General features: G+C 38.4%; 1 protein-coding gene across 2 annotated transcripts in view; it reads left to right on the forward strand.

Annotated features, from left to right (window-relative positions):
* Positions 1 to 27,503, forward strand: part of slc2a9l2 (solute carrier family 2 member 9, like 2) — a 168,772-nt gene that overhangs the window by 81,890 nt on the left and 59,379 nt on the right. For both annotated transcript variants that reach the window (XM_061727838.1, XM_061727839.1), the window contains exons 10-11: positions 5,265 to 5,366; positions 5,622 to 5,697. In XM_061727838.1, the coding sequence (XP_061583822.1) occupies positions 5,265 to 5,366; positions 5,622 to 5,697 (178 nt within the window). The remainder of the gene's footprint in view (positions 1 to 5,264; positions 5,367 to 5,621; positions 5,698 to 27,503) is intronic.

The following is a 27,503-nucleotide window of genomic DNA, read 5'->3' on the forward strand; positions in this document are numbered from 1 at the left end:
GGGTGTGAAGGGAACACACAAAAAAAAAAATTCTAGCACTGGCATGGCAGCACCTGTGTCCAACTGGACTCTCAGCAGTCTGACCAGCACTGATCCAGCTGGAGCCTCCTGTGTGATTTATTGCTTGTGTTGTTAGCGTCTGCTAAATGACAGTAGTAGTAGTAGTAGTTTTCTATCTTACCCCTGATTTCCTGCCCAAGATTTTTGTTCAATTCTGCTACCAAAACATCTTTAGTAGTTTTCTTCTTTTCCCGCTACATTCTCATCTAATCTGAGGGTGGTATTAGGCACAATTATAAACCCCTACGTGCAACATGCCAGTATATGTACTGACCTCCTACCCTGTTTTCTGGAATCCCTCTGGTCAAACCCCATTTAACCGCTCCACACTTGTCACTACTCAACTGGGTAACATGCAAGAGCCAGGGATTTAGTGACACCCTGCATCAATTCACACACATCTGGCCATGTCATCACACTCTGGAGCCCTTAAGCAAAATAAAGTCTAAACATAAACAAATTAGCAAGGGATGTGAAACCAAGCTTGCGTGTTAAGTTAGTGCGATGTCAGTTAAGACCAAGTTTCCTTTCAACTGTAACAAATGTTTTCATGATATCTTTATTAAGCGGAAAGATGGAAAGAAAGAGGGAAAACGATGTGACTTCCTATGAAGGAAAAGGCATATTCTGGAAACATATTTAAGTATAAAGGAAACAGAACAGCATGTGTGTTGTACTTGGAATAAATGGCTGGTCTAAACCATAAAATCGTCATTGTCCAATGACACAATTTAAGTGTCAATTCTCACAGTGTGAAAACAGTTACAGCTTCATTGTTGTTGTAATTTTATGCAAATCCTGGTAGTGAGGAGAATGCAGTAAGGAGAAAGGCCAGCAAAGCCTTCAGCAGCTTGTGTAATGACTCCTGGGTAATGGCTAATCTGCTTCTAGATGTAATGAACTGCGACCAAATATTTCCATCCTGCCAGCTGTGAAGTCAGAAGTTAGCATTCCGAGTTCTGTCAAGTCTGCTGAGAAGGACGTTAATATATGGTGCTGTTTGTATTAAATCTTGTAATCATACGTTCACTGCTATTTTTGTGCACAAAACAAACCCACTTTATATGTTGTTTTTTTTTCAGAATATGTAATAACTTAGTCCTCAACTGTCTTTTACCTGAAGATTCAGTTTGTTAAGCGAGAATGTTCAGCTTGCCAACCAATATAAGGGGCATTGATGAAAACAGGCGTCACCAAGAATCAAAAATGTTCAAATGTCTTCATGTACATGTATGAGAGAAAGCAATGAAAGACGATAACTCCATTTCTGTCTCCTAGGCATTGTCAGCTGCCAGTAATATGCTATGCACTCCTACAACAGACAAAGTTCTGTTGAAATTTTTGTCACATATAGACAAACGCACACGTACACACACCCACACAGGCTCAGGAATATCCACCCTCTAAAACCTTCAGAGACCTTAATGAGCTGTGGGTTTGTTGCTGGTTGACGCCACTGTATATCTGCAGTGAAGGCAGTGGCTCGGAGAGGAATGTCTTGTGCCTACAGGGATCATCACTACTGGGATAAACATACTTAGACCCATAGATAATGTATACATATATTCTACTTTAGAAGAAGTACAAATTTAAAACTGACATATGGGATTTGCAAGTGGGAAAATGCTAAAAAGATGAAGACTCATATTATTTAGCACAGTAGGGACTTCCCTGGGTAGGAATATGGCTTAGCTGACTCATTTCTGTTCAGAACACCCCCTCTATATATATATGTGTATATATATATATATATATATATAAAATATAATGTGTGTATATATATGTTGTGTGTGTATGTGTGTGTGTATATATATATGTTATATGTATATGCGTGTGTGTGTGTGTGTGTGTACAGTGTTTCCCCTAGAATTTTTTTCAGGCCCGGTGGTACCCACCGAAAAAATCTTAAACAGACGAGGCGCGTGGGACGGCATATTGGACATGTAGCAATATAACAAAGTTTTACATTAAAAATCATTGTAGGCCTATGTTGCTGAATGATATCACTTCAATGAAATAATAAGATTGAATCTAACCTTTAACCAAAGTGTCATGGGCCAGAAAGGTCTGACCCCTTATGAGCATTGAGCACATCTTTTCTATATATTTCAGAGGGATCTCTATGAAAACCCTCTGGGATGGTCCTCTTTTAACGGCTGCTTATGCTGACGGCATATGTGACAAAACATCCCTATTCACGATTGAGATTATATCAGTTATAAATAATTTAAACATTGTAAAAGATTTTTTTTCCCTACGCCGTTGGTGTACCGCAGAACCATAAATCAGCCTAGACGCTCATACATGGCTGGCGCTAGGACCCCGCGGACGCATGGTGCGTGTTTTCCTCATGGATGTATTATATAACTGGATACAGTATCGAAAATGGCCGCCCATTCATTTCAATGGAGTTTGCTCACCCAGCGCATCCGCCGAAAAAATTTCTGACTTCCTGGTTTACTTCCTGGTACACGGGCCCATAGAGCATGCGCAGTTGAGTCACCTCCCATGATGCTCTGGGGCCTCCCATCATGCCCCGGGGCAATGTGAACGAGCGCTGCGCGCTCTGGACAAGCGCTGCGCGCTCATGAGTCCTTCAGACCGGTAATGATAGATGTACACAATGAAATTAGGGATTTATAGGGCAAATCAACCGATGCTGTTCTCAAAGTCATGGTTATAGACTATACATGGTTCATTTGTGTGTTTTTTTTAATTAAAGATAAAACGAGTCATTTTTATTTAAGATGAGACACCCCAGGTTAATAGGCTAAAATAGGGTAAAAATGTAAATAGCAGGTATCACCATGAAACTTCCCAAGTTTATTACTTACATTAAGACAAATATTTTTTGTATTACAAGTTTTGTCAAGTATTATGTTTAAATATGTCAAATATTATGTTTAAATGTGGTTAATTTGTGGAGTTTAATTTTTTTGAGTAAGGATAAAACGAGTCATCTTTATAAAAACAAACAAACAAAAAAACACATGGGATTCCCCACAATAACACAAGCTGTCATATGCTATTTATCTATATACCTTTGGGTAAATCTTTTTGTCTATTAATGATCGTGCAGTCCGAATGTTAGGGGTAATTAACTTTGCATTTTCTCTGATTCTTTTACAGCTTCTGGGCTCACATTAAGTGTTATTCCTGCCTGATATCTTATTTTCACAAACCATACACCGTTGGCTACAACGGAAATGTTTAAGTACAAGAATGACAAACCATTATTATTCTTGCTATTAAACATTTCCGTCTGTGATCCCCCTGGTCAGGGCGTTTAGACCGAGTGTGACCTGAGCGTCCCACCTGAGCTCTGTGCCATAGCGCGCAGCTCCAGCTCAATGAATGACAGAGGGTCTCCTGCTCAGCTGCTGCTCAACACTGATCAGAGCAGCTCCCCCTCGTTTACTGAGGTTTTATTATAAACCCAATGTCTTTTGTCATGGAAAAAAAAATTAAGAGACCACAAAAACACACCTTTGAGCCGTGTTTTCCACTTTTCTGAGTGATTATTCCGCTGAACGGCTTAGTTTCAGCCATGCTCGTTCCCGAGACACACACGACCGCGCTTTGCGAGTGCACGGCACAGCCGTGACGTCACGCCCAGAAAGAGACTTTTCTTTGACTTTTCTGGCCGTTATAAAACATTTTTGACGGATATAAAGTCCATGACTTAAAAATATAGAATACAAAGATTAGTAATTGCCTGTGAACAGTTTTAGAGGCTTCTCTTTTACTATTGCGGTCTATGGGAAAAAAGCTTTCTGGGCCCCATGGGATTTTTTGTTACAGTACTGCGGCTGGCCACTGGGAAAAATCGGCGTGGCCTCTTTTTTTTAGGCCTGGCGGGGGGTCTCGTTGGCCTGGCGGCCCCGCCAGGCCTATATAATGGTAGGGGAAACACTGGTGTATATATATATATATATATATATATATATATATATATATATATATATATATATATATATATATATATATATATATATATATATATATGTATATATATATATATGTATATATATATATATATATATGTATATATATATATATATATATATATATATATATATATATATATATATATATATATATATATATATATATATATATATATATATATATTGATGACAGCATTGCTGTCAATAGTTTAGGTCTCAGGCCCCGTTTACACATAGCCGGGTACGTTTTGAAAAATTCCATCGTTTACACAAGTTCGTTTTCAAAATCTCTTCGTTTACACGAACCCACATAAATATGCTGTTAAGGGGTGCTATGAGCAGCCAAACCTGCAGGGGGCAGTGTAACGAGAAGCGTAAAGTCATGCTACCCAATCAGGGTCCTGGAAAAAAACGTCAACAAATGACACGTGTGAAGCCTGAATAATATGGTTCCGCCTTAAATCGACGGCGTAGCCTACGTACGGTGCGCGTCGCCGCGTAGCCTACGCCGTAGGCTCTGCGTTTGGTGTAACGTGGAACCATAAATCAGCCTGGACTGCCAGTTACTTCCAAGACGGAACGAGAGTCTTTCGTTTGGAGTGACAGAGAAGTGGAGTTACTTTTAAGTGTAACTTTAGAATATAAAACAGGTAAAATACAAGAAAATATTGACGGTGGCCAAACAAATTGTAAACACAGGTCGCACACATGACGCTGGTGACGTTTCTGTTGCATAATGTGACGTTCTGAAGCCCAAATCTCCGTTTTCCTCTGTTTAGACGTGAAAACGGAGTTTTTGAAAAACTCCACTTTCAGAAGTTTTCAGAAATGATCGTTTTTGGTGACTTTGAGCTCAGTTTTCGTGTAAACGAACGGCCAAAACGCATGAAAACGCCTCCGTTTTTGCTCCGTGTAAACGGGGCCTCAGAGGCCATGGTGGAATAAGGCCAGCTTGTAGCTGGTGCTTTGCTGAAGCCTTGATCGTATGCCCAGTGCTTCATCCATAATCCTCAAAGGCACCTCTTGGTGAAGAGTGAAGACTGTGAAGTGTTTTCTTTTAAATTCATTACATTATTGTGGCAGATCAAAAGATTGATATATAACAAAACAAAAATATATAACACAACTTTCACATGCTCCTCCATTTACACCTCCTCCCCCCATTGCTCAGTATAACCCTGTTGTACTGCTGTGTACATGACAATACACCTATTGAATCTTTAAATACTTTAAATCCTTTTTTTTTCCTGTCTTCAGGGTCTGGTGATAGAGCGAATAGGGAGGAAGCCCCTCCTCATATTTGGTTTCTCCTCCATGGCTGTATTCTTCAGCCTACTCACAGTTTTCCTCTATTTCCAGGTAAGCCTTTCTTTGTCACTATTCTACTGTGAATAATTTGCACTCAGGATTCTGAAAAAAGCAGACTTTTATCCTTTCTTCAAATCCAAAACCTAAAGTTGACTTAATGTAGAGTATGCTTCCGATCACAGATCTTATTTGTCATTCATTAGTATGTACTAATCAGCAGAACCTTCATAACTATAAAAATGTTTTGCAATCTTTAGTGATTGTTCAGTCCTTGCAAGGTTTACAATTCTACTTGTATCATTCCAGGAAAAAGTGCCCTGGATGCCATACCTGAGCTACATCTGTATACTGGCTGTGATTGCAGCTTTTTGCTCGGGACCAGGTAAAACAATCACTTTATTCAAAAAGGTACCTCAAAACAAATAGTGTAAATATCCTGCAGAATGTAACAGATGGGCCAATTTAAATATGTCTGCGATTCAGTGACGTAGCAGTGATCTTCAGTGAAAGGCTTTGCCCTGTATTAGCATCTAAAACAGAAGCAGTGCAGTAACATGTATGGTATGCCACTGCAAATGCCCCATGAACATGTGTGAGTGTGTGTTGTGGGTTTTGGTGGGAGGTTGAGGTTTGTGTGTGTCAAGGTCAGGCCATGGCTGTCAACCGCACAGATTTAAAATAATTATGTCTCCAGGAAGCTTTCGTCCAACAATGTGACATGCTGCCTTCAGGACGGGCTGAGATGTCTTTTAATAATCATATACGGACAGTGGTGTAAAGTAACGAAGTACAAGTACTTCGTTATTGTACTTAAGTAAGATTTTTGAGAATTTGTACTTTTATTGATACTTTAATTTTTCTGTACTTTTACTTTTACTTCGTTACATTTTCAAGGAAAAAATCGTACTTTTAATCCGCTACATTTAAAATTGGACACGTCGTTACTCGCTACAAATTAAAGCCATGAGAAAATCACAGCGGGGGCTGATTTATGGTTCCGCGTTACACCGGCGCAGAGCTACGGCGTAGGGTACGCGGCGACGCACACCCTACGCCGTAGCCTACGGCGTAGTTGTGCGTCGATTTAAGGCGGACGGGAAGGAAGGGGGGCGAGTAAATTGCCCGTGATTGCCCGGCGGCGGGTCCGTGACGAGACACCTGGGGCAGACGGGGAGACTCGGCCTCCCTGAGAAGGAGCCGCAGCCCCCGGGAGAGTTGCGCCGCAGAGGCGGGCCGGAAAGGCCTGAGGAACCGCCGTCGCGTCGAGTACCTATGAAGACTGAAGCCTGAATTATCGGTCCGCGTTAAATCGACGCAGAGCCTACGCCGTAAGGTACGGCGTAGGGTACGCGGCGAAGCGCACCGTACGGTGCGTGTCGCCGCGTACCCTACGCCGTAGGCTCTGCGTTGGTGTAACGCGGAACCATAAATCAGCCTTGAGCGGCAGCCGACGCTCAAGCAGACGAAATTAAAATGGGTTAATGGAAACAAACGCTAAAGGGGTCAGAATAATATCACCATTATTTAGAGTTGTAAGCAAATTCTTGGATTCTTCATTTCTTTGCAATCCTTTTGAAAATAATTTTGTACTTTGAATTTTGTACTTTGTACTTTGTACTTTTTACTTTTTACTTTTGTACTTAAGTACATTTTACACCATGTACTTTTGGTACTTTATTATATTTAATTTGAGGTACTTTTGTACTTTTACTTAAGTAATTTTCTTAATGGGTACTTTTTACTTTTACTTAAGTAATTTTCAAGCAGAAAATTTGTACTTTTACTTAAGTACAATATTTTTGTACTTTTTCCACCTCTGTATACGGAATAGAAGATGAAGCAGATTTAATTTTTCTGACCAGATCAAGTTCTCTACGAAGGAGAAGGAAAGGGACACGTTGAACGGCAAAACATCCTGACACACACGTACAGACAAACACAGAAAAGTGCAATAAACACAGGACAGTTAAAAAAGCTGCTAAAACGTTGGCAATCACTGAGGGACAAGATTGTTTAGCTTTGCAGTGATAATTTATGGCCTGTTGGAACAAACCAAACTTCTCACAAGGAGGGTGAGAGAAGAATATTCTCAAGAGGGATGGGCCCAGTGGCGCTTTGAGCCTTTGAGTGGATAAATGAGGAGCAATAATTCCTCTGAAGTTCCTTCACCATGGGAACCATGGCCCAGATATTTCACAGTTGGACAAAAAGAGAAACTTAATGTCAAAGAAAAAAATAAGGATATATATTTTTCACACACCATGGGGCAAAGCTACATCGTGTTGGTTTTCTGGTCTTTCTTCCTTACTTTGAATCTTTACATTTATTTCTCTTTAAATCATATGTCATGTCATTATCGTTCTTCTTATAAAGAAGAACGATAATGAATCCAAACATTTGAATCCAAACATTTCCTTTAACGCACCTGCCAGACGTCATGGTAGCGCTGGATGAGGGTACACTCTAGGGCTGCAGCTAACGAATATTCCATTGATTAATTGAGTACTCCCATAAAATGTACTTTTGCTAAATTAAAGCCCAATTACAAATATACAATAAAAAACAAGACAGATCACTTAATAAAAACAACCAATTTGTTTCCTTTATACAAATATTTTATTTACATATTATGCAACTATGTAAACGGTTTGTTAAGTCTTCCAATAAAAATAGACAAAATTACTTCAAACGTAACATTTCTTGAGTCATAAAATGAAATAAAAATGAAATAAAATTGTTTCGCACTTTTTTATAAAATAAAATAAAATATATTCTTAAACATTGCCTTTAAATTGTACAACTTTACATTCAGAACCAACACATTTAAGCAGAAATGCTTGGCTGTGGACAGGGACATTTTTAATTTAAAATGATCCCACACCTTCCACTCTGATCCAGGCAGTGGTGGATTCATGGATGTGTGATCTGTCTGCAGTCTGGACTGTTCTGACTGCAGCTAAGATCAGCTGCATGAGAGTGTTTTGGTGCGGGGGAGGAGCCCATGCCAGCAGTGGCTGCTCGCTAACAGTGAGTACGTTTACATGGGAAGTTTAATTCCTCTTTAATTCAGAATTAAAATTAAATCTGAATTAAAAGGATTAAAAATTACCATGTAAACACCAATTCCGAATGAAAATGCCCATTCCGAATTAAACTTAATTTCAAAGTAAGTGGCTGGTTTATTCCGATTTTAAATCCGAATAGAATAATTCCGCGATCATGTAAACACTCATTCCGCTTTAAATTAATTCCGGTCTTTCTGCGCTGCTCGTTCCCTTGCCCGTCTGTCGCGATGATGCTTATATTCCGCGCTTGGAGGACCTGGAAATAATTAAAAGAACAGATGGCAGGAAACATAAAAATTGTGAGCTAAGTTTGTTTTTCTTCCGGTAGACGTAATTTCCGGTAGACGTAACTTCCGGTCCGCCCCCCTATCCAATCAGAACCCTTCCCAACCCCCAGACTTTAAGAGGAATTGGATAAAGCCGATTAAAGGTGTTTTCCATGTAAACCTCAATTCGGAATTACCATTTCCATGTAAACTCGAAGGAAAATAGTTTAATTCTGAATTATTTAATTCGGAATAATTAATTCCGAATTAAAAAACATCATGTAACGGTGGCCAGTGAGAATGATACAAGATTTCCTGTTAGTCTCTAAAAGTCTGCATGACACCTAAAAAAAATATGACTAAATTTGCCCCAAGTTGCTTTTTTGAAAACAAAACAAAACAAAAACTAGAGGGGTTTCGGGGGGTCCTAAAACTCGCTAAAATTAGCAACAAAGTCGCTAAGTTGGCAACACTGCCTGGTAAATGTGTATGTGGGGGTGTGTGGGGTGGAGGGGCAAACCAGTAATTTTGAAATGTGCAGGGAAGCGTCCCTCTTCACATAATGGTCTATGGCCTGTGGTTGTTTTGACAACTTAAACGATTTTAGTTTCCTCTGTTTGTGTTTGTTTTTCACCGAATGCTGCTTTTTTTCTAAAAGAGTTTATTGATTGACATGACCCTTTTAAAACATTTTTTTTCATTTTATTTTGCAAATCTTTCTGTCTATTGTGGAGTGCTTTTAGTATAGTTTATACGGATGTAGATTGTCAGTCATCCAGGTCATGGTAGACTCAAAGGCTGCAGGACTTCCTTTTCTTGGATCTTAGAGACATTTCATCTTTCATCCTCAAGGCTTTGTCAGTTCAGATTCACTGGTGGGGTGTTTTCTACATGTCAGTTGCTGAAATCATATGTCAGTCACTGACCCTCCTATCACTCCATTGTGGCATAGCTTTTTATTGTCACAGTAGAAGAGTATTTTAATACAAAATACTGTGGGGATGCTTCATACTTTTGTCTTGACGTGTATATAACTTTCCTAAGACTTGCAATATTGAATGCATTAGCCACATTTTCTAAAGTACAGTAAAAATGGCGTCCTAGACAATTTTGCAATAATAAACACGAGTTAAAAATGTTATTACACAAAATTAATTTTAGATGAACTTTCATGATTGAAAAATTATAAAACCAACAAAGCAGCTAGTGTATATTAACTATAAATCTAGATATTAATACACTGTTTGCACTGTGGCCCTCAAGTAGACGGTACAGAGCATTAAAAATGAGAACAACCGATTCAGACAGTTTTTATCCTACAGCTGTAACAAAACTTAATCTACTCAAAAACAAACTATAAACTGATATGAAGGATTGTGTTCATGTGTAGGCTATTTTTAATTCAATATTGGTTTTAATCAGTTATTTGTTTTATTTTATTTTGTGTGTAGTATTTATCTATTTATGTTTTTATCACTGACGGATGGCACTTTTAATTTTGATATTTAATAATGACAATAATAATATATAGTAGAATCAAAATGAATATAATTAAATATTGAGGACATTGATCAACTACACTCCCAGAAACCGGGGACTCGTTAGCTCTGACTTTTCTGCTGTTTGTAAGCGCAAGAAACACTAAAGTTAAAGAACAACCTTTTTTTTAAATAAAATTTTTGATCCTGTGGGCCGTCATTGACTTGACAATAACTGCCAGCTTCTCGCTAGACAGTCGAGGTCGTGTCTAATGCAGCGAGTGATCAGCCTAGGTATGGTATTCGTTAGCCTCTCCGATGCTAACGCCAACATACCCATCCATCCATCTATCCATCCATCTTCCACCGCTTATGCAGAACCGGGTGGGCAGCAACCTCAACAGAGATGCCCAGACTTCCCTCACCCCAGACACTTCCTCCAGCTCTTCCGGGGGGAGTCTGAGGCGTTCCCAGGCCAGCCGAGAGACATAGTCTCTCCAGCGTGTCCTGGGTCTTCCCGGGGGTCTCCTCCCGGTGGGACATGCCTGGAACACCTCCCTAGGGAGGAGGGACATGCCTGGAACACCTCCCTAGGGAGGCGTCCAGGAGGATCCGATACAGATGCCCAAGCCACCTCAGCTGACTCCTCTCAATGTGAAGGAGCAGCGGCTTGACTCCGAAAGGATAAGATCGCGGATAAAAGCGTCCAAGATGAGTTTCCTCTGCAGGGGGGCTGAACGCACCCTTAAAAGGGAAATACATATATTACATAAACTGCAGTGTCTAATTGTATATCTTGTTTGGAATAAAACAAGTAATGTTGACAATAATAAAAGTAAAAAGTCAGTATGCAACCCTACCCTGTTATGTACTGCATGCCATGTGGCATATGACACATATGCCAGTATGATATAAGGAAGTCACTGCAGGACACCTGCATGTGAATATTATTTTTTGTTGAGAAGTAGTAGTAGGAGTAGTAGTAGTAGCACAGACCTGGAAGCTACTGCAGGTCTGTACTACTAAGCTATGTTGTATGTGTTGACAAACATGGAGGCACATTTACCACCTTTAAAAGTGTTGAATGATGCTGGAGCTCTAGTCAATGAATGCTTTGATTTCCCTGGGTTTGTTATTTGACTTGTAAGTGGAAATGCTGTCTGCTGAGGTAAAATGATTTCTTTACTAAACGCAAGAGCTTGTAAGGGGCACCTCTGCAGACATGTCTTATTTATGTTTTATTGGGCCCTTTCAAGTTTTATGGCTGAAAAAGCACAGAATAGGCACCCACAATAGCACTTAAACAGACAGTATGGAGATGGGGAGACTTTGAAGTCTTGAACGGTATGGAAATATATTGTTTCAAAGAAAAGTCCATACAGTTCATTTCCATTTTCTGATTTTGTGAAGGTGCAAAATCACAGATGTGATTTTAGTCTCTTAAAGTGTTGTTATGAAGACATACGCATATGCAAGTAGTGCCTTTACAAAAATAGACCAGATGGAGGCAAAAGTCTGCAAGCAGGTCTATCTCAGCTGGAATTTGAATTGAATTGAATAAAATATTCCAAATGGTACAAAAAAGATTTTAAAAAAGCATCAAGAATCATATTAAATTATATCATCATCATATTAATCATATTCAGTTTTTCTTCTACCTCAATTGCAATTCAGAAGAGAGAAAAAGCGAACATTCATTAACCTGAAATCAATTCAGGTTTTTTTTCAGCTTTTGTCTGCCTTCCCAACAGCCTGACGTTGTTGACTCATTACAGTGTTGATTCTCTCCTCCTGCTGCTCTATTGAAGAGTTGCCCTTTTGTCAAAAAAAATATAAAACATTTCAGCCCATGCTGTTCCACCACCCACATATTTCTGCCATCTGTACATGAAAACTGACAAGGATGTATACATCAAACGAACAAAACCGGAGACAACAGCATCAAGTTCACACAGTTTTTACTTTCTGCGTGATGATTAGGGTGATGGTTGGTGTTACAACTCTATATACAAAATATATACAGAATGTGTGTACATCTATACACTTCTTGAAAAAGATCTTATATAGGACTGGAGGCACATTTAGAAAAAAAAAAAAAAAAAGTAAAGAGCATCAACACCAAACTGGTTGCCAATGTTTTCATGTGAGGCAGGAGAAACAATCACATCCCCAAAGGTGTGTGTATGGCCAAGCAGTTATCTCCCATCGTTCTGTTGCCCCTTTATAGCCTTTGTCAGTCTCTACACTTTGACAGTTTTAAATGAAACCACTCTTTATTCATGGTCAAGAATTGATTTTGATAAACACGGGGTGTGGGAGTGGAGGCAGGGTTTCTGACTGTGCATGAGGGAGGGTAAGCTGCTTGTATTTGTTCTACCTTTAGTTGGTTTTTATAGCGTAAAAACTGTTGCCTAATCCTCCACTCTAAAGTATACTCTCAAACGGCAGAAACCAGCAGTACTCATATTTAAGAAAACAAATACTGGGGATTTTTGTGAGCACACCTACAGAAATACTGACATGACCCTTAAAGTACCTCTCAGACTGGGAAAATGAAATAGTGTCAATAACATGAGTTTAAATTAACCATATATCTTAATGTTGAATTGAACATGTATAGAGCAACACTATCACAGAGTTCAAAGTCTGATATCCTGCATGTTCTACATCAGAGACTAGAAGATCCTGGCTCTGTGCAGGGTTGGGCTTTACTGCCAATTTACATGCGCTGTGTGGGACCAATGAAATGAGACACTATAAAGCTACAAGTATACAAGGAGGAGTAACTGCTTTGTGTGTCCTGCTTTTGTTGCTAAGATGGAAGACCTGAGATGTTCTGTTTATGGCTATGATGGCATGAGATGCAGTCTCAATTTATGGCGTCGTTAGGGTGTTAATTAAGAAAAAAAGCTAAATATTTTGCCTGTGGTTGAGCCCCAGACAACATAAGAGCATTATGAGGCGAGTAAAGGGGAACAGACAGGCAGCTTCACCTTTTTTATCTTCAGCTTCTGTATTTGAATTTAAGAAATAAACTATTCTGATGTGTTTTTTTCCCCTCAGGACTCAGTAAGGGGATGCAATAAGCTGCTTGATTCCACCTCATGTTTGTTTCCCGTTGGGTATGCAGTATATGAGTTTGGTAGTACGGTTTCTGAGACCAAAGAAACTTTCTTAAATTTAGGATACAAATTTCACTCAGCAATTGCTGAAGCAGATTGTTACTGTATTACATAAAATGCAGAACTTAGCCAGTCCCAGGACCACGCACCAAACTGCAAAAAAAATAAAAATACATTTTGATTTGCAGATTTATTCTTAATAACATTTTCCTCTTTTGGTACTGAAAATCCCTAGTTTAGGCAGAATCGGCCGGCTGGAGTTAGACAGTAAATCCAGGGTTTTACCGTCACTGTCTGGCAGAATCTTATTATTTCTGAATGCTAACAGTAAGAACTATTGCTTATATGGGTGCGGTTTAACCAATGTTTGTAAGCTTCTGGGACTGCGTTGCTGACAGTCAAAAGTAAGTAACCTACTGCTTACCACTTAGGCCTTCTACTGTAGCTTGATTATTTTTCCTCACTTGTAAATTGCTTTGAATAAAAGTGGCTACTAAATGAGTAACTGTAACTGTACAGAGCCTCACCACACTTACAATATCTCTCTGAGTCTAGTAACTTGCTATTTAACAGTTGTCCCCTGTCCAAGACAATAAAACACAAATAGATTCCAAAATGAGATTTTATGTTAAAGCTAGTACATACTGCAAAAACTTAATTGAACTGCCATACAACGGCACTGGCCGGACAACCAGGAGCAACTGGGGGATTCAGTGTATTGTCCAAGGACACTTTGGTGGACACAATAGGAACTAGGGTTCGAACAACTGACCTTCAGGTTCGTGAGCGAACGCTCTACCAACTGAGCCACCTTCCCCACAGCATTAGTATTATTGGTAGAAGAAGCAGTAGCGGGAGTAGCAGTGTTTTTGCAAATTATGTTTATTCGCCTTTAGGTGTTGCTGTAGTGAGAAAAAAAGATTTAGTCATAAAATGATCTACCAACTATGCTGATTAAAAGTTGTAAAATGATTTTGACTGAACAATGAGTTTTGAAGTTACACTCCAATCAAAGGCGCGGTTTTGGCACAAGGTTACTCTTTGTATCTTGTGATGTATTCAAAACCAACAAAATAATCCTACTCACAACAACTGCGATTCTTGGAAGAAATTTCATGAAATGTTACCCATAGGGGGCACTATACAATTTTAATACGTCAAAATCTAATAAACCAATAAAACAGTCCTTGGCAAGACCTGTAGTGCATACCTCATGAAGACATTCAATTGTAGAATGAGATTTCTTTTTTTTTCTTTTTATCCCTACTGTGTTTGAAGCCAGAGGTCAAAGGTCATTCACACCTCGAGGCATGGCTTGTGAGAATGTGGGCTGATGTGTGAAGTCCCTCAGGCTGTATCAAGTGAATGCTGGCAAATGGGCCTGTGCACTTTCAAGTTCTGAGGTGTCAAAAGCCCCTGGCCACCTGGACCACTGAGATTTCACTTGATTTTCAGGGCACACTGTGTCTGACTCCAGCAGCTCCCTGCATGTCTCATCTCCTTCAGGTCTCTCAATGATATCAAATCTGCTAAAGAAATTACGTTTGTCCCGAATGATTTATGTTTCTTTGGCATACCGTTCATGTGTTCTGTGAGTTAGATGGCATTACTGCCTTCATTGTTTCTTTTTACTGGCGACATTTAAAGCTGGAGTCATCGAGTTTCAGTGAAAGTGTTTTAATGTATTGTTAATTCATAACAATCGTACCATTTTGTTAATTCTCTCTTTTTATGCGTTCATATCTCATCAAGATGTCATCAGAGTAGCTGTTTGTTGCTTCAGAAAATGAATTTCTTGGATTTCAATTTAAACCAGGGGAGTTCTCACATTGTTGCTATTATTATGTATTTCACTCATTGAACAGAGTGAGAAGAAAAAAAATAGTGTTACAAGCTCACACGCAGCTACACGAACACACACGCACACACACGCACACACACACACACACACACACACACACACACACACACACACACACACACACACACACACACACACACACACACTGGGGGCTGTGGGTGTTGGTGTTGGGATATTGTAAAAAGGGGGAAGAAGAAAAACCTACAAATGCCCAGGAAAATTGAGAGAAAGAGATGTCTGAAGACATCTGTTCCTTAGAGGCCAAAGCTCATTACAGTTTTCTCTACAACATAAGAAATTAATTAAACTTAAAAATCACAGTTTGTTTGACATTCAATATCTTTTTACATTGAGAAACTAATAAATAATAAGAAGTAAAACTACAATCAAAATGTTGTCAATTTGATATTTTTGCAGTAACATTTTACTTTAAGGTGCATACTTTGGCAGTTTTCTGGGCTCTATGCGACAGTTATTGTCGCATAAATCGTGCTGTTCTTTAATATTCCTTCCCTTGAATGGGATTGTTGACCCTTTTATGGCCTGTCTTATTGAATATTTCCTTCAGATAGAGGTTGTTTAGCAGCCAAATTCAAGCCTGCATTCAGAACTGTATAGTCATTCAGCAAACATAAACATGGATTTGGGTTTATTGTAGACCAGAGTATTTTACCCATCATTTTACATACATCACTGTAGCACATTCCCAAATCATGTGACGCACTGTCCAGAAAACTGAATTCACACACAAACTACAATTGGGACGCAAGACATGACTCACTCTATAACGTTTATGATGAGTAGCATCATGGATTGTTTTAAGGTCGATCAGCTGTTGATATGAATTCAGGGATACAATATTTACATTCAACCGGATCAATGTCTGTCATTAGTTCCCTGTCTCATGTTCCTTCTGTTTAATATAGAAGACATTCTTCAGTCTGCGGGAGTTTTCATTTGCCAGAGTACACAATGCCCTAGACTTGAAAGGCCAAGTGATGACATTTTATATTTGGCAGGACGAGTCCTCCTTTTAACTTTGTAGATTGCTCTCCTGCCGCTCCACAGAAATGTGGAAATCACAGATCGAGCTCGACACAGAAATTTTGGCGTGCGTGCGTCTGGGAGATCACAGAGAATAAAAAAAAATAACTGAGGCAGTCTGATCATGTTGATAATATTGACTTGTAGCAAATGCTCCATCTTTGTATGTCACATTTGATCTTCTGATCAACTTTGATGTAGTTGGTGTTAACAGTGTTGCAGGAATGGTTTGGATGTCCAGACTAAGGTACTGTGTGTTATTGCTATTGGGAATCCCTGAGGGGAGTGTGATCATAGACATATAAACGTAGACGGCTCATTGACGGGGAAGCCCGTTGCTGTGATACGGCACCAAAGACAACATTTCTATTTATTATTTTATGAAATATGATTATCATTTAAGTTTTGCCTTTTTTCTTCTCTTTGAGTCTTCTTTCTCCTTCCTTCTCTGTTATTCTTCCTTTCTCATCCCAGGTATTTCTTGTATATAATCTTACTAACTTTAGTATAAAAAACTTTGTAACTTTATTAATTGATCCATTGAATGTTTATACTTACCCACCTCTTACAGATAACCCATTGATTTATTATTATTATCGCTATTATTACTTGATTGTTGTTGTTTGAATTTATTTACACACTTATGTAAGTGTTAATTTATTCAGTTTACCATAATTGCTTACACACTCTCACACGCACGCACATACACGCACATACACGCAGACACTCACACACTCACACACACACACACATACAGACACCATCATTAATATTCATTCATTAGACCACAGTATTTTTCGTCTCACTAATGTACCGTTGCTGTGGATCTTGTACTATGATGTATAGCAATAATTATTAAAAAGACAACATTTCTAACTCTTTAATGTATTATAATTGTTTTGGGGTTTTCTGAATAAAGAGCACAGATGTTTACATATAATACAACTGATTATGATAAATTGTTTTTATACTGATATTGATGAACATTTACAAACTGATGAACACACACATACTATTAGTGCTCATGGAGTGAACTTTCATTTTTATGCTGACGATACTCAGCTTTATCTCTCCGTAGCTCCGGATGACCCCTCTGCCCTTGATCCATTGTTGACCTGTCTCTCTACCATTACATGCTGGATGAGTGAAAATTTCCTGAAATTAAACGAGGACAAAACTGAAGTTCTCATAGTTGGCTCCAATGAGCAGAAATAATTAATTAAAAACAGACTTGGTAACCTAACTGTAGCAAATAACTCTACAGTAAGGAACCTGGGGGTTATCATTGACTCTGACCTAAATTTCAATGCGCATATGAATTTCGTTACCAAAACCGCATTCATTCATACCGAGGCAGCTTTCTGCTTCTACGGCCCGACAGCCTGGAATAAACTTCCAGTGCACCTTAGACAGGCATCCTCAGTTGACATATTTAAAGCACAGCTCAAGACCCACCTTTTTACTCTTGCTTTTAGTTGAATTTTAAAGGCTTGTTCTTACCTGTATGTGACGCTATTTATGCTTACTGCCGTGCCTGTTTTACTCTTGTACTCTTTTTGCTCTTTGCTATTGCTTTTATTGTTGGTTTTATTCTGTTTGCTATATTGTTTTTCACTATCTTAAAGCTGCTTTGTTTTTATTTGCTTGCTTTGCTTATCTTCTCTTGACATGTAAAGCACTTTAAGTTGCATTCTATGACAGGAAAGGTGCTATATAAATAAAGTTTATTATTATTATACACATACATGCGTACCTTGCGATCAGTCGACCTGTTATTGCACTTCAACCGCTCTTACTGGTCATTTAAAAAAAAAAAAAAGGATAGAAAATGTACTTTTAAGGCCTTTTACCATAATATTACTGCAAATGTGATTTTTAATTTCTTTTAAAGAAATTGCCAAGAGGGGACTTCAATCCTTGAGCGACGTCTACCTATCAAAGAGTGGACCTCCATATACTGCAGAGGAACTGTCTGTACTCATTCTGTCACCTAATGACTGTTTGTTTACTGCAAAGACTTTATTTGATTCTTTCAAAAATGGATAATTTCACTTTAATGTTATCAACATTTAAACATTTCTCAAATATTACTAAAATAATCACGGCCACTTTAATTGAGAATAAATAAGGTTTTACCTGCAAATCAGAAGTAACCTGGTTGCATGCACCAATATCAGTGACTGCAGTATTAGCAACAAAACTGACTTCATGTAGGCTTTAATTATATAAAATATATTCTTAAAGTTATATTTTAAAGATTGATTACACCTGTGCACTCATTTTTAATTTTCTCTTAGGGAAATTCACATTCTTCTGTATTATTGTTGTTATTTTTTATTTGCTGTTAATAATTTAATTGGAGTCAAGAGACATTTCCCAATCTTAGACAGGTTTTTAATCATGTGTCAACAACACTTTGTCGTGTCTTTTTGGACGTCTTCAGGACATTTATTTTAAAGTCATTCATGAATACAGCGAGGTCAGATAACATATACTAGTTCTTTTTTCAATAAGTATAATTTGCTATTTTTAACACTTCCCCATAGTGTGAATGGCTGGAGAGCCAAACTGTAGAGGGGCTATTAAACAGGATAGAAAAAAACAAATTTGCATCGCTTAAGATGTCTCCACATGTCTGTTTTCACATACATAGCAAAGCAAAACTTGCAGGGAAGATAGTCTGTTGCTGCTGATGGAGAGATTGCTTGTCTTTTTGTGATGATTTGTCCTTCTCCAGAGGTCAGAACTGAAGAGTTGTGGTTGAAGTTCCCCATATTCCTCACTTTGCTCAAAAGAAGATTTTGAGTGGCATATCCTTTCCTGTATGCAAGTGCCTCTGCGACTTCGACTTCATCAGAATGCATCTGCCTCAGATGTCTTGTAATTTTGGCATAAGGCTTCTCACAGTATAGGCAGTAATCTTTCTTGTCATAAATTCGCCGGTGTGTAGTGTTTGAGGACATTTTCACTTGAATAGTATGTTGTTGAGGGTTACTGTCATGGGTATTGTGATCCATTGTCTTTGGACGTTTTGAAGGTGGTTTTCCTCTGATTGCTTCCTTTTCAGCTTCTTCTTCTTCTTCTTGTTGTTCTTCTTCCTCTTCTTCTACTGGTTCTTTTTTATCTGACATTTCCAGGAAAAGGAAACCCTGTTGCTCAGTGTCTGAGTTAGTCTAAAATTAAGAAACATAACTTATTAATTAGCAATTAATAATAGAATAATTTCATACGTGCAGTAGTTTTTTTCACATAAAGTTATCAGATGCATATTTCATCATCTCTGGTTATGTAATTATGCCCCTAATTACCATTTCACACACAGATAATTCCTCTTCAGTGGGAGAAGATGAATCCATTAGGTCAATGCTAGTAGTCTCTGGCTGATCACTGGCAATACTCTCTGAGATGTACATCTCATCTGATGTTTCGGGACAGCAATTTGCTGTTTGGGGTTTGTCCTGTAACAAAAACAAAGAAAACAGTCCATGAATCCATACATCAAGTACCTGATTTCTAATCTCCTAATCTTTATTGTCTTAAAGTAAATAAAATATCATATTACCCAACCCAACTTGAAAACAGTTAAGTACTTACTTCATTTCTGTTCTCATTGCCGGAGTTGTTTGTGGTTCCAGTGTAATCAGACTGATGTGTGAAACCTGTAAATTTTTTAAAGGGTTCATCATTTCTACAGAATTGATTTAAGGATAACAGTTTTCCAATCCATAAAATCATATATTAACATTTAAAAACGTATATATTGTTAGTTTTGGCACTTACATGTGACAGCCTGAAGACATTCTTCAATGGTGGGACGTTCTTCAAATGATTTACTCAGCATTCTGGTAATAATCTCTATTTGGTTTGTCCATCTTTCTTCACATTGAAGAGTGAAGTTGCCTGTTCTGACATTTTGACACAGCCCAACTGGATCATTAGAGTATGGTGTCGTGGTTTGAAAGGGATGTTGCCCGTCAGTCAGGATGTAATGCACCAAGCATCCTGTTACCTAAAATGTAACAGATTAACTAATTAATAATATCCACAACAGTCACCAAGACAGTTCTTCATTGTCCACTTTTGGCAATTAAATACCCAAACTGTACAGAATGAATAATGATAATTGTAAAGTAATGAAAAAGTAATGAGTTACTCTGTATATTGACATGCAGGACAATTTAACTTGGTGTAATCCACATTAGTTTTGAGAAAAAGTGATCATGGACCAAAATACCATCATCATGTACATTTCAATCAACATTTTTAAGCTCAACTTACTTGGATATCTGATTCCTTCTTGTACTTGTATTTTAGGCCTCCAACATCCTCATAACAGGACCAAGATAAAGAGAGAACTAGAGAAAACAATTTGGTTTGTGCCAGATCCAGTTTTCTGCTTGCTCCGAAGTCTGCGATATACAGTTTATTGTTGGCATCTGTAGAAAAAAAAAAAGTTCCATAATGATGTACCAATCAAAACAACATCCCGAAAATTACAACATAACATTGTCAAAATGTATTGATCCAAATATATATTACAGGATGGTTCATCCATAAAGTTTCTTTTACCAAACAAAATATTTTCAGGCTTCAGGTCTCCGTGCAAAATGCCATGTGAGTGGAGTTCCTCAAGTCCCAGCAGTAACTGTTGACAGATCTCCAGCCTTCGATGCTCAGACAGGTTTTGTCTCTCTGGAAAATCCTTGTTTTCAATCAGGTCGATCAGATTGTATTCACAGATAGGGGAGACAAAATAGGCAAAGTACGTGTCTTCTAACACAGCAATGGGTTGCAAAAGATGTTCTGCTTGTAAATCTTTTGAACACAGGAAATAAGCCATTTCCAATTCGCTTTTGGAAATATGTTTGGCGACTCGTTTCACAGCCACGTTGCAGTTTTGAAAGAGTCCTGGGAAAATCTCAGCAGCATGGCATCCGTCTGCAATCTTCATTTCTGTGTTGAAAACCAGGTCATCGATTTTCATCACGCCAGGCTTAGAGTCAAGATTTTCAAATGAATTCTTCCATCGAGATTCCTTAAAAATAAAAATAAAAACATAAAAAATAAAACAATACAATTATGCTGATATAAAATAAAACATACAAATACAAAAAAAAACTGTAAAAATGACTGTAACGAGAGTTCAGTCAGTGGATACAGATGAAGAAAGAAACCTCTTTATATATTTACCCTCTTTTCCATGTGTTCATCAAAGGAGGAAGCAATGGTCTTCTAAAACAAATGAGATTTACAGCATTAAATCAAACATTTTATGCAAGCAAATTTATATCACTGACAGTTTTTGGAAATACATTTCTAACTACAGCAAGTGTAAATCTTGACTGATAAAATTGGTTAGTCATCTCGCAACTCTTGAGTGTACAGATAGGCATACACAACATCCCCTCGCTCTGTTTTATTATTGCTTGTGTTAGCGGCACACAGTTACCGTGCCTTACAATACTTCAAGGATGGAGTTTGGTCATCAACATTCTCTCTGCCTACTTTTCTCAACACACTCATCTTCTGCTGCACCATATAAGATGTAAAACTCTATATTTTGGGTTACAACAATAAGCTTTAAAGGAATTTATGCCAGTTTGCAGAGCATATTTAGAATATTGGTAAGGATGAAAGAAGTTCTCATCACTTACTTAAATGATAAAATCCTATGATCAGTGGCATGTAAGAAATGTGTAAATAGAAATAGAATAGAATAGAATAGAAATGTAAATACATGTCGCCACGGGCAGTTAGGGTCTCCGTAGTTGTATACGATTTCTTCTCCTGCATTTATTTTTCTGATTGCGAAGAGACACAGATGTGGGCTGCTCTGCTCATCCATTATCTGTTGGTCACATAAACACAGACGCAAAAATCTGAATTATAGTCAGTTTAAAAGTCAATTATTCTGTGTAAATGTCAAGTACTATTATGTTCAGCAAGATATGTATATATGGTATGTTTAAAAGACATAATACAAAACAAAGATAGGTGACTTTTCACTGCGTTACTTACTATTTTAATTTTGCTGTTTGGCTTGATGTGATCAGTATTGATAAATCTTCCAATTCTTGCTGTATGCTTACTGCCATCAACACTGCATAGTGGAAGATTTTTACAGTTTAAGTTAAACATACAGTTGAATTACAACATAGTTGAATTATCTATAGCTAGAACATTCATTCAGTTGTTCTTACCAAAAAGTCTGTCCCTGGAAGGAGTAGAAATACAGAAAAAATGCATCAGCATCTGAGTACTCTTTGAACAGAGCCTCTCCTTCCGAGCCAGTGATGTGTCTTCCAACATACTCCAGCAAGAACTCTCCTGGCTCGATGTTTTTAGTGGCAATTACTCCATAACCTGATAAATAGATTATGAAGCTCAATAAATTAATTATATTTATCTATAGCCTAAATGAATTTAACTTTGTTATAAGTTTAATACATTTTGCGACTGCCACAACATACCATTAACAATTATAATCTAATAACATACCTCTCTCCTCATTGATGAATTTTCTCTGAGATGTGTCTTTATCTTTCCCAGAAGCAATGAAGTGCAAGGCTTCCTTTTCTGGGCAAACTCTTCTGGGTCTCATTTTTCTGTGAAATATTTAAGAATTTATTATACATGATACCCTCTCTTGACCTGTAACAAGTTGATTTGAAATGACTGTTTATACAATAAGTGCTGAAAGGCATGAAAACGTTGGTGACTTCGTGAAAGGATATGAAGCTATCAGTATTTTTACATCATATGCTTACCAACAGACTGATACAGACTGATCAACACAAGGGAAATTTGTATAAATGTGGAACTTACCTTTTGCTTTAGCCTTGAAAAAGAACAGTAGAAAGAGTAGAGAAATGTCAAGGTGGGTTTTCGTCCTCCAAACAGTTGCAAACAACTACGAAAGAGGTAAACACCAATGTCCCCCCATGTATGTGAATGGGGCATCAGAATACACTAGACTATGGTGCTTAAAGCTATTGTTGAATGGGCATTTTCCAACGACGTTCAGCCAAGGCAAATCTGGCCTTGCATATGTTAATCACAGTTTCCTGCACTATCATCTGTCTCCTTTAACATGAATTGTGAATCAGTGCAAACAGATGAGACCAAGATGCTATGCTTCAATTCATTGAGAAGGTTTACAAGCAATGGAAAAGTCAGAGACAGAATTAAAATACTTAAAGGGGACCTATTAAGAAAAACAAGTTTTTTCTTGCTTTAACATATATAAAGTGTCTCCCCTCAGCCTGCCAACTCAGAGAAGGAGGAAAGCAACCAAATTCTGCAGTGTCTGTACAGCCGCCCGGATGAGCCGTCCAGTGTGATGTGGCTTCTACGACCCGTTCAGATTCTGCTCCCGTCGTTACGTAACGACCGGAGCAATGCGTTAAACCACGCCCACAACTAACTAGGGGCAAACTAAAAGGGGGGCAAAAAGGCTCTCATTTCGTCGGAAGAAAAATAAAAACGAGGAAAACCAAAATAAAAAAAATTAAAAAAACCCATCTCCTACAGATACAATAGGGCCTTCGCATTGTCAGTGCTTGGGCCCTAATTAATACTTGTGAGAAAAATATCTCAACTAAATAGTCTCCTGGAACAAGATTTGTTGTTGTGTCTTTATAAAGACTGAACTTTAGTGGATTTCCTAACCAGTTTCAAGCTTCAGACTGTATTAAAATAAAGGGCTACTCACTCTAACATCAGACTTTTACTACAACTTTATATATGTTCCCTCTTGTCTGTTCAATCTTTATGTGACACAGATTACAGCTGTCAGAAAAAAACAAAAAACGTCCATGAAAGTATTTTTTTCCCATGACAAAATTTCTGCTTCCATTTCTTTGCATTTCTACTTGTGAACAATGGATGGTCATTTTTTTTTTTTTTTTTTTTTTTTTTTTTATTGATCTTTTTATAGGAAACAACATACACTTAAAACATGGAAACGTGTAGGCAAACAGACGCATTATACATTGTCTCCTTTTTTTTTTTTTTTTTTTTAAACACACAAAACCTAACAAAGGAACAGAGTCTCTGTAGCGTTAAAAATTAAATAAACAGATGAGCAAGAAATGAAACTGGAAATAAAAAAAACATAAAAAAAAAACAAATTAAGGAGATGAAAAGAAAATTAAGGGAGGGGGGGGGTCAGTCGGTGGGTAGAGTCTTCAACGCGGTAAAGTGGTCTATGAACGATTGCCATTTGTGAATGAATTTAGCTGGGTTGCCTTTTACAGAGTATCTCACCTTCTCCAATTTAAGAAAAAACATAACATCACTAAGCCAAATAGAAATAGACGGGGACCTGGGGGATTTCCATAAAAGTAAGATACGGCGTCTTGCTAAAAGGGATGTGAAAGCCAATACTTCTGACTGTGTGTGGCTGATATGTGAGGAGTCAACAGAGAGTCCGAATATTGCTAAGAGGGGGGCCATAACAACTTTTTTACCCAGAACTTTAGACATGATCACAGAATAATCACTCCAAAATTTCTGTAACCTAGGACAGGAGAAAAACATATGACTTAAATTGCAGGGAGAACCCTGGCATCTGTCGCATAGGTCTGCAACATTCGGATATATTTCCGATAAACGGGATTTTGATAGGTGGGCTCTATGCAGCACCTTAAATTGAATAAGTTCTAGTCTAGCGCAAGGCGTGCTAGATCGTATGCTACGGATAGCTTTATCCCACAGCTCCCCTGTGAAGTCAAGGCCCAACTCTCGTCCCCAACCCTCCCGAGCTTTATCTACAGAATGATCATCAAATGTCATACACAGTGCATATATCTTAGATATCAGAGACTTTTGACTGAGTTTCATAGTTAGAAGATCATCCCACGGTTGGTTCGCAGGAAGGGAAGGGAAGCATGGAAACAAAGCAGAGGCGCAGTGTCGAAGCTGGAAGTAGCGAAACAAATGGGAGGCAGGCAAATTGAACTTTGACCTCAGATCTGAGAATGTGGAAAAGATACCATCCTTATATAGATCCCTGAAGTGCTTAATGCCCCGGTTGTACCAAATCATAAAAGTGGTGTCTATTAGTGATGGAGGGAACAGATGATTCTTAGTAACAGGTGTATAGATGGATGGAGAAGCAAATTTAAAGTGGCGCCTAAACTGTGACCAAATCTTAAGGGAGGAAAGCACCACAGGGCTATTTGTAAACTTAGAGGGATTCAATGGTAAAGAGGAGGAGAGTAGGGCCGTTACAGAGGATGAAGAGAGTGACTGAGCCTCCAATCTGCACCATAATAACTCAGGAGACTGAAGCCAATAAATTAGTTTGTGAATATGCGCTGACCAATAGTAAAGCATAAAGTTTGGTAGTGCTAGACCCCCATTAAATTTAAATTTTTGGAGAAGCGAATACCTCACTCTGGGTGTCTTACCGGCCCATAAAAAGTTGGAAACAATTTGGTCAAGTGATTTAAAAAAAGATTTTGGTAGAAATAAAGGAGTGCATTGGAACAAAAAAAGAAATTTAGGCAATACAGTCATTTTCACTGTGTTAATTCTTCCTATCAGCGACAGTGGTAGGGAGTTCCACCTCTGTAAGTCCGCCTTCACTTGAGTTACCAGTGAGGAAAAATTAGCGGTGAAAAGAGAGGGCAGAGTGCGGGTCACATTAATCCCTAAGTATCTAAAGCCCGACGGGCTGAATTTAAAGGGGATATCAGATTGTTTGAGTTGTAAAGCAGAGGAGTTTATGGGGAAGCATTCACACTTGTTAAGATTGACCTTATAGCCGGAGAAGGATCCATAATTCTTCAACAGAGATAATATTGGTGCAATGCTGGTTAAAGGGTCAGATACATATAAAAGGAGGTCGTCTGCATAAAGTGACAATTTGAGTTCCACATTGGACCTAGAGACTCCGCGAAATAGAGGAAGAGTTCTTAGAGCAATTGAAAGTGGTTCGACGGATAGAGCGAATAGCAAAGGGGAGAGAGGGCAGCCCTGTCTCGTGCCACGTGATAATGTAAAATAAGTGGAGTAGTTGTCATTGGTGTGAATGCTGGCCTGAGGGGAAGTGTAAAGAAGTCTAATCCACGATATAAACCTGTGTCCAAATCCGAATTTATGAAGTGTTGCAAAAAGATAGTTAAATTCGACACGATCAAACGCTTTTTCAGCATCAATTGCGATAACAACTTCAGGGAGTGGAGAAGAATCTTTAGAGAGAATCACATTAAGAAGTGTACGAACATTATAAAAGAGCTGGCGTCCCTTGATGAAACCATTCTGCTCCTCAGATATGATGCTAGGAAGGATCTTATCAAGACGAATTGCTAGTGCTTTGGCTAAAATTTTGACATCCACATTCAGTAAAGACAAGGGCCTGTAAGAAGTGCATGATTCAGGGTCCTTGTCCTTCTTCAAAAGGAGGGCAATGGACGCCTGCATTAAAGAGGGAGGCAATGAGCCATGATCAAGGGACTCATTGTACATTGAAAGTAAAAGGGGGGCTAATTTGTCTTTGAATTTTTTGAAAAACTCAGCTCCGAACCCATCGGGACCAGGGGCCTTGTTGCTTTGCGTAGCTTCAATGGCGGCTGCAATTTCTTGCAAGCTGAAAGGAGCATCGAGGCCATTAGCCACATCCAAATTAATAGTAGGGACAGTGATATTATCAAGAAAGGAGGTCATTTCTGCTGTGTCAAGTGGAGATTCTGACTCATAGAGAGAGGAGTAGTATGACTTAAAAATTGTGTTGATGGCGATTGGATCAGTGGTAAGTGTGCCATTAGAATCTCTAATGCTGGGAATCAGTCTCGATGTTGCTTGCCTTTTTAATTGGTGAGCCAATAACCTGCTTGGTTTATCGCCGTGTTCATAATAGTTGGCATGAGCGCGTAATAGGAGCCGTTCAGAATCGGCTGTCGCTATAAGATCGAATTTTGACTGCAAATCAAGCCGTTGTTTCAGTAAACTCGGACTTGGGTTAACTGAGTTTAGTCTGTCTGTGTCCTGAATTTTAGATGTGAGCTCCTGTAATTTAGCACTGCGGATTTTACTGGCGTATGCTGAATAAGAGATAATCTGTCCTCGCAAATATGCTTTGAGTGATTCCCATACTAGCGAAAAACTGGTAGAGTCTGTTTTGTTTAATGCAATGAAATCATCTATTGAAGCAGATATAGAAACATTAAATGCATCGTCGGATAAAAGCAATGGATTAAACCTCCAGGGAGAAGAAAAACGGGGGCGCTCAGACCATGTTATATTCAAAGTTAGAGGGGCGTGATCCGAAATAACAATTGGGTGGTATACGACAGAAGTAACTTTGGGGAGAAGAGAGCCATCAACAAAAAAATAGTCAATACGTGAATA

This window comes from Cololabis saira, chromosome 8 (assembly GCF_033807715.1).
Source record: "Cololabis saira isolate AMF1-May2022 chromosome 8, fColSai1.1, whole genome shotgun sequence".
NCBI classification, from domain to species: Eukaryota; Metazoa; Chordata; class Actinopteri; order Beloniformes; family Belonidae; genus Cololabis; species Cololabis saira.